Raw genomic sequence first — 8,381 nt, 5'->3', positions numbered from 1 at the left:
CCCCCCCCCCCCCCCCCCCCCCCCCCCCCCCCCCCCCCCCCCCCCCCCCCGCCGTTAAACCAATGCCTTGCCTAACTAAGAATGCATCATACTACACAACTGATAGCTAACCTTGGCAATTTGCTTAACATTAATAACATATTTGGCGTCTTCAGAATTTGGATTGATGATCTTTGTGCATCTCGCCACCTGATTAACAAAATATTTGCTGCATCAGAAACTAAAAGCCACAAAAAAGAAAAAAAAAAAGGTACATCCAAAACCCATTGAAATCGCACCTGAAGAGGCTGCTCTTCCTGCATCATTTGCTTATCAGATACTAGATCCCACTGGCTAGGAGCTGCTAAACCGGTGTCAGACTCCTTGATGCCTGTGATGCAATCCATGCAGATATTTAGTCTCATTGATAAACTGATTATTCACGTACATATAGCAACATATATGTGCTGGTCTCTAATACAAGAAGTAACACATACCACACAAATCATTGACCTTCTTTGCCATATCCTTGATTTCTTTCTCGACCTTCTTGATATAGGTTGAATAAGGTCCCAAACCCTGCAAAAGTGGATAATGGTGAGCAAAACTGAAAATACACTGAAACTGCACGTCAAGATAGAAAAAAAACTGATACTAAGAATCTCACATTCCACTTTCTAAAAAATGCGCCTTGTCGCAAGACCCATCGGACATAGTTTCTTGAATAAAAAAAAAATCGAGAATCAGAAGACCCTAATTGTATGGAAAAACAACCCCGAACATTTAGCTGCTGTGCTCATTCGTGCAAAAACTATCGTCTTACCTGCAGGAGGCAGCTCCTCTGAATCCACACATTACCCGGACATTTCAACTCAGGGACCAGATGAAATGAGGAAATCCTCTCTTAAAACTTAACTTGCTTGAATTCAAAATTCCCGCAGGTTAAGGAACACCGAAAGTAAAAACGGGGTTGATAAATTATCAAAACTATTTGAATGGTTCATACAAAACACTTAATTAGCTTAGAGCGCACATCATAAGCAACGAGATTCTGCTGAAGTCGCTGGATCTAATCCGATGTGGAGATTAGAACATACAAATGAGGAAGAAATGAGGAAACAGAAAGTAAAATAGGCACGAATTTAGGGTTTATAAAGTATAAAAGAAAGAAACTCCGATAGATTATCATACATAGGTCTTGAGAAGAGCAATATCGTCCTCGTCGAGGGGGCGAGGATTCTTCTCGTCCTTGATCTCATCCTCAGGGTCCGGCGCCATGAAACTTCCAACTTGGAACTCCGAAGTAGGATTCTGCAACTCCGCTGTGATTTTCTTGCGGACGAAGACAACTAATAAAGAAAGTAGCTCGAAATGAACCATGGCAAAGAGTTGGACATCTTATATAGAGTCCATTTGGATGAGAATCCATGGGTTGGTCAATTCATTGGGCTTCTCAATTGGGCCGGCCCAATTAGACACATTTATTATTTCTGGATAAAAATATTATAAATATGACAATTTTTTTAAAGCTCAATTCAAATAAATAATGTTTAAAAAGATGAAAAGATAACATATTTCAGCATGTGTGACCGTTACAGGTGTCTATCATCAAAAAAATATATTAAATATATTAGTGAAAGATGTCTGTTAATTATATTTCTGATATATTTATGGAAATAAAATGGAAATTAAGGGAAAATGTCCATGCAAATTTTTGTAATATATATATATATATATTATATTTGTAACTAAATTGAACTAATTTTGTGGCTGGTCGTAAATTACTTCAAACTAAATTTTAATTAAAATTATAGCACAGGATTATCTGGCTAAATTTTAATTAAAATTATAGCAAAGATTATCTTAAGTTATGTTTAACTCACATTAATGAGATTTCATTACTTTATGAATTTGGTCGATGAAGTGAGAGGGATTTCTCTCGAGTGTCTGCTAAGATGCTTCTAATATGCTCCAGTCTTTGGTTAACGTTGTTATGTGGAAAAAATCCCGATTTTCTCAAAGTACAAAGTTTGTTTGTTCATACAGGCGTAATTTGGGGATCTTTTGTTTGCTCCGAAAGGTAGTCAGAGCCAGCCTGTTTTTTCATTAAACAAGTAGGCATTGTGCCTTGGATGATCCACATCTCAGGATCAGACATTGTGCTTTGGATGATCCACATCTCAGGGCCAGCGTTGATGAGCACATTGTGCCTTGGATGATCCACATCTCTGGGTGGGCCAGCGCTGATGAGCACATTGAACTATAGGAGCGCTCTCTACCACTGAGCTAATAGCCCGTCGGTATTGCCCGAAGGAAGGAGGCATGCTGCACACGCGGGGGTGAGTGGTAAGCGTAGGAGGCATGCCCAAAGGACAGCGATAACTGTGTGGTTCCACGTCGCTAGATTGAAACCTGCAGGGTGGCGGAGACTTCGACTGCCTTGTATCAGGTGAAGATAAGGGAAGGGGCGGTTATGTTGATTAATAATATTTTAATTGTCAATATGTACACTATTAAAGCTAGAAGATCAAATTAACTAAATTAACTAATAAAATAAAGTTTATTAAAACATGTTATTTAAATGTTAGAATTTCTCACAGGATCAATCACTCAAGGCACTGTTTTGGAGTCTATATTATAACTTTCTTTCTTAAGTCACCATATGCAAGTGAAATAACGTCTTCCAAACAAGTTCAAGGTCCAGTTTTAAAGCCATCCTCCAGGCTTACCATATACACACTGGAAATTTTCATGTACATCATACGTGCACACAAAAGAACTTACTTAGACACATCGACATCACCAGTTCGACGAGTAAGCCACTCAGAAGTCCCGGTCTGGAAACAGGATGGGGGCAATCAAAGACCAGATGAACAATGCTGCAGTAGCCCAACTAGTCACAACCCGAACCCACACGGATGACCACCCGACATCAACCAACCTGCCACTCCCGCCAACAGAGCTGGTCCATCCAGTCAGGAGCATTGCTGAGTACATACTAGCAAGAGAGAAGATGATGTGGAAAAATGAATATGAATATGTGACTGGCTTTGCCTTCTCTTTTTCCTCGTGCTCATCTGACTTCTCCAATGGAAGCAATGGCTTTCCTGGCCATTTGACAGAGAACCAAGAATGTCATACCTAACGAGCTTAAAACACAAGAGGCTACAAACAAAATCGAGCGAGAAAATCTCTCTCCCCACTTGAAATGGAGATTCCCCGCCCTGTTAAAGGACACGTCCCACAAGAAATTTAACAACGTTGCCTATAAAATTAATATATGAGATGCAACAGACAGAAGTCATGAACAACTTAAAAAATGGTTACGATGACCAGAAGGTTGAAGGAAGTACACCCAATCATATCTTGCTATGTAATATTAGTATCATGCACAATTCTTAGGACGTCAATAGTAGAAATTTCCAAAGTTCAAGATTTGCCAATTCTGTGTATGAACGTGAACCCAATGGGACGGTCACTCCATTGAGACAATGGAAATGAACACATAAAACATAACCTTATATAATACTGTGTGTTTCTGAACTGTAAAAGCCAAAATAATAATAGTAGTAATAGTAAAATAACTTAGCAGACTCTTACCTGCACGGGGTGAACTTGGAGGAGAAAGCAAGGTTGTAGAAGAACCAGCACGAACAGCAGAATAGACTACTGATAGAACAGTGGTGAGAAGACCCAAGGCAAGCGTGCCAGTAGAAACAGCCTTGGAATGCTTGTGGAGACCATTACATTCATAGTCTCTTGGTTCACTAGCAAGCCCACTGTAACAGAGATACATGCAGTACAACGAGATGACTGATGCAGGTAAAACACTGCCACCAACCTGTTTTTTTCATCAAGATGAAAGTAATAAGAGACAAAAAGAAAGAGGTACTCTGTATTTAAAAAAGTCCCCAAATGCACGTCATACTTGATTATAACACCAACACACACACACACACACACACACACATACATATATACATATATATCGCAGGTATACCAAATTTTTTACATTAAGATCCACCCACCGTATTAACTTACAATAGGGTATCATTGTCCAGTAGAAGGGCATTATTATTATATTTTTTAATTTTTAATTTTTAATTTTTATAACCAGGAGTGGAGCTTTGCTCCCCTGTACCCGAGGACACTCAGCACCGCCTCAAGGCCCAGACCAGGGAGGCATCGAGGATTTTTGGTATTAAATTCACCCAAAGGTTTGAACTTGTACCTCTAGCTGATATGACCAAGAGACAATGCAATGAGTATCATGGTACAACAACTTGGTCATTAGCCAAATCTATTATCAACAGCCTTATAACTAATTCTAATTTGTAGGGCAAAAAGATAAACGAGAGGAAGGGGAAGGAGATATATATAGATATGCCCAATCATGAATTGACCTCTAATGAGACAGTTTGATTGATGAAAGATGAAAGAGGGAAATACTTACTGAAGGGTGTAGTGCAACAACTGTGAAAACAAACGCAAAAATTAGGGCCATGACTATAAAGAAGGTGTTGAGCCCACAGTCATGTCCTGATGGTGTGAACCAGTGAAAGAGAAATCCAGACGAGACAAATGTTGCAAGATAACAGAAAAGTGAAACAACAAATAAGGCGATGTACCTAAAAAGAAGGGGGGGAACTCAAACATTAGTTACAAACATAGAAAGATAACGTGGGAAAAGAGAGTAAGAAGGCACAAGAGAAGAAACTAGAATTCAACAAACCAAAATTGCTCATCATATCCAACCCAGGTGTCATTCCATCTGTGAACAAAATCCAGCAAAAGAACAACTTGGACGAGAAGAAACAGTCCTGAGCCAAATTTTGATATAGACTCTGGAAATGTCGAATATGTTAATACCATTTTAAAGAAAGAAGAAGGAAAAGTATCTCAAATTAAACCATTTTGAACAGTCATTGTAAAACATCATTCTAATTTCTGACATGCTGATATAATTTCTTACCATAAAAGGTAATAATCTCATTTGGAATGAAAAACATTAGTACCACCAGAAGGAACCAACAAATAACTTTCACCATCCATCCACCGTGGTGAATACCATCACGGGGATCCCTTTGACTTTTTACACCAACCATCATTACAGATAGAATGGTGAAGAAGAGAAAATTTCCCAAGCTAACCCGCAAGACTGCATCAGTTTGAAACCAATCCCTGCTAGGTGTTTCATGGAAAGTATTAATCCCTGAAAGAAGACATACATTAAAAAAAAAACTGTTAAACACTTCAATAGTATCAGTCAAACCAGCTATGTGATTTGTTTGGAGACAGGAGGAAGTCCTTTTAGAGTTGACAATATTTCATTATTATCCAACAGTGGTTCTGAGTAGTAAGTACCACTTAATGCAGCTAAATAACAAACCGCAAGCTTGATGATTAGAAGCAACAGAAAAAAATGCTTCCAAATGGCCAATAACAAATGCCCTTGGCTAAAAACAGCTGATTAATCACAAGCAATTTACACTAGACGATTCTAGAATAATAAGAATATATCTACATCATAAGTAATAAGTAATCTGTAAAAAAAAAAAAAAGGGATATCATAAAAGTGATCTCATCTCTCAATATGACATCATTAATGTCTAAGAGCAATAGATGCATTTGGAAATATAAAATTCGTGAACGCTTTGAAGAAGGTTATATAGAAGGATGATTAAAACCGATCGCATTGTATAAGATATTATTTTACTCTAAAGGAAAGTTTCTTGCATTCCATCTAGATTCTGCAAAATAAGCATAAGATAAGATGTGGCTAGGACAGAAACAAATTACTCGACCATCAGCGCTTGCTTGTTCTACGAATCCATAGACATTTAAGAAAAGGAAAATTCATGACTCACAAGGGATCTTCTCCAGAAGGGGAGCAGCGACCTCTCTGAGAATCCAAGAAACAATCAGAGAGAGTGCGAAGAGGCCACAGTATGCAATCCTTGCAGACCTACGGCTAATACTCGAAACAACCGTACGGCATGCATCACATGCGCAAGCTGCACAGCACGACGCAAGGCAAGATGCTGCCCACATCTTTTTTCCTCAAACTGGCACCAGTTTATAAGCTTATCTGCCAAGTAGTCAGACCCAAGTCAATGGAAAATCAAATTGTAAATCTCTTCAAATTTTTATCAAAAAGTGAAGTAAGCGAAACCCTAAATTAGACGAATAAGTTATAACCCAATGAAAAAGTACGTCAAATAAACCTAATTCTTCATAACTGAACAACTATTTATTTCCAGAAATGATCGAGGTAATCGTATTAACAATTAATATAAGCAGCTACATGAATCCAATAACAAATCCTCTGATCAACCTTAAACCAACACCAATATCGTCTTGTTCGATTTTTCCGTGATCGTTAAGACCTAAAGGGTTTTTATTTGCAGAGATAAGTAACGCGGAAGAACACTAAATTACAGCAGAATCAAGAAATTGATCATAGAATTACCTCGGAAGATATTTTGAGGACAAAATTCCCAGCAACTCGAACGATCGTCTGGAGATGAAGATTCGAAACCCACTTCGGTTTGTATTTTGTCGTCGGTCTCCTTTACAGCTCTCGTTCCAATTTGACCCCTTCACGCCGATCTTATCTTAGGCTGGTGACTCGACCGGGTTCGCATCAAAATCCGTGGATTCGACCGGTCTATTTTTGGGCTAAATTACAATTTTTTTTTTTTTCTCAAACATTCTCGCCTAATTTCAATTTGTCTTTAAAAAAATTCATAGTTAATTTTTATTTTTAAATGTTAAATTAATAATTATACTCATACCTTTTTATATTTTATTCTAAATTTTTTTTTAATTTCTTTTTTAAAATACTCTTAGCATTAAGAAAATATTAAGCTTTTAATAGTTTAATTAATACATTTCAACCTTTAAAAAAATAAATTAAAAAACATATTTATTTAAAAATATCTATAAAATTTTGAAGGTAATCATTTAAAAAATTTACCATGGACAAAAACCATTTATTGACACCTCATCATTATCTAGGATCGTTTTAATTTTATTTTAGAAAGTTCATGAATATTTAATAACAATAAATATATATATTAATTAAAGATATTTTTTAGTTTTAAAAAAAATTTAAAAATATTTTTTTTAAGTTTTTAAATAAAGTTTATGTATTAATTAAACTCAAAGTATTTTTTAAATACGTTGAAATTAGAGTATTATTTGAAATATTTTGAAATTAGAGTATTATTTGAAATAATTTTAAAAATTCAATAGTATTTTTAAAACAAAATACTATTTGTTTTCATCTTAAAGAGTATTTATTTAATTTTTTTTAAATGTTTAAATATATTATTAAATTTTTTTCTTCAAATTTAAAAATATTAATGAAAAGTATTTTTGAGACGAAGGGAAAAATTAAAAAATATTTTTATTAATATAACCTATTTTAAAATATAGTGTATACTTCAATAAATTTGTATACATTTATGCAATATTTTTTTTGTCATAAAATTTATTATTATTATTTAATCAATATACAAATTAACTTTGGGTTAAAAATATTAAGATTAATTTTGAATACATTAATTAAATTTAGACAATAAAAACTATAATGAATAAATGGTATCCGATAGCAATTTCAATAAATGAAGCTAAATATGGGTCTAATAACCGTTTTAATGGCGGGCATAGGCACCAAGAGCCACCCACCATTGAAGGGGCCGATTTACATAGCTACCACTCATGACCCACCCGCCAGCTCTCTCTATATATGGTATTCCCACGTTTTTTTCTGTGGAGACCGCGTGGACGGCCTTTCAGGCATCTTTTTTCCCGGAGCCGAGTCGCGGCCAAACCGACGGCTCCACATAAATATCCATTCACCTCCTTCCGTTTAATTGACATCCATTTTCGCGTTGGGGTGTTCGCGGGTTTTGATTTTGTAAGTCCCTTTCTCTCTCTCTCTGATTTGATGTTTCACAATGATGTTAATCGCTTGAAATTTCCTCCATTGGGGCTCGGCTTGTCGGATTTTTCCTGTGGAATGGGAAGTAGGTTTGAAATTTCCTCGATTGGGTTTGGCCCCATCGATTGGCTTCGATCTTCCGAGGCCACGCATCTCATGAGTTTCTTTGTTTAATTCACTCGCGGTTGTTTATTTGCTTGGTTCCTTACGTTCTTTTCGGTGGGGGTTGAAGAATTTAAGTCACGACTTCGAAATGATAGATTTGGGATTAATTTGTGAACATGGAGGAAGAATTTCATTTCTGCCGAATGTTCAATTGAAGAACCTATGTAACTTTGTGCTGCTTAAAATGTTATAATATAAAGGTCAGAAACATGGGACTTGCTCATATTAATTAACTAAGGAGGTTCAATCTCAAGCCAAACATCTGTTCTAAAAGCAACGGGGGGGGGGGGGG

General features: G+C 36.4%; 2 protein-coding genes across 2 annotated transcripts in view; both read right to left on the bottom strand.

The window, feature by feature from the left end:
* LOC111456000 (26S proteasome regulatory subunit 7-like) overlaps positions 1-1,374 on the bottom strand; it is a 4,961-nt gene extending 3,587 nt beyond the window's left edge. Inside the window, exons 1-4 of the mRNA XM_023097681.1 lie at positions 1,171-1,374; positions 477-558; positions 279-370; positions 112-189 (exon numbers count right to left, since the gene is read on the bottom strand). Coding sequence (XP_022953449.1) covers positions 112-189; positions 279-370; positions 477-558; positions 1,171-1,359 — 441 coding nt within the window. The 5' untranslated portion in view covers positions 1,360-1,374. The remainder of the gene's footprint in view (positions 1-111; positions 190-278; positions 371-476; positions 559-1,170) is intronic.
* Positions 1,375-2,583: 1,209 nt separating this feature from the next.
* Positions 2,584-6,579, bottom strand: LOC111456209 (probable serine incorporator). Its single transcript, XM_023098018.1, has 7 exons — positions 6,449-6,579; positions 5,847-6,067; positions 4,952-5,191; positions 4,712-4,823; positions 4,433-4,607; positions 3,580-3,820; positions 2,584-3,086 (listed from the first exon to the last, which is right to left on the bottom strand). The coding sequence occupies exons 2-7, from the start codon at positions 6,028-6,030 to the stop codon at positions 2,803-2,805; spliced, it is 1,236 nt and encodes a 411-aa protein (XP_022953786.1). The 5' UTR covers positions 6,031-6,067; positions 6,449-6,579; the 3' UTR covers positions 2,584-2,802.
* Positions 6,580-8,381: the final 1,802 nt, after the last annotated feature.

The sequence above is a fragment of the Cucurbita moschata genome, unplaced genomic scaffold, assembly GCF_002738365.1.
Source record: "Cucurbita moschata cultivar Rifu unplaced genomic scaffold, Cmos_1.0 Cmo_Scf00018, whole genome shotgun sequence".
In the NCBI taxonomy this organism is placed as follows: Eukaryota; Viridiplantae; Streptophyta; class Magnoliopsida; order Cucurbitales; family Cucurbitaceae; genus Cucurbita; species Cucurbita moschata.
Note: the sequence above shows the minus strand (reverse complement) of the source record. Positions and strands in the feature narration are given on the sequence as shown.

Excerpts from the sequence above, each read along its gene's own strand:
- LOC111456209 (XM_023098018.1), bottom strand. The coding sequence starts at position 6,030 with ATGTGGGCAGCATCTTGCCTTGCGTCGTGCTGTGCAGCTTGCGCATGT. Across the intron at positions 5,192-5,846 it reads CCTTCTGGAGAAGATCCCTT|GGATTAATACTTTCCATGAA; the intron begins GTGAGTCATGAA and ends GTCTTCTTTCAG. Across the intron at positions 4,824-4,951 it reads TGAGATTATTACCTTTTATG|AGTCTATATCAAAATTTGGC; the intron begins GTAAGAAATTAT and ends CGACATTTCCAG.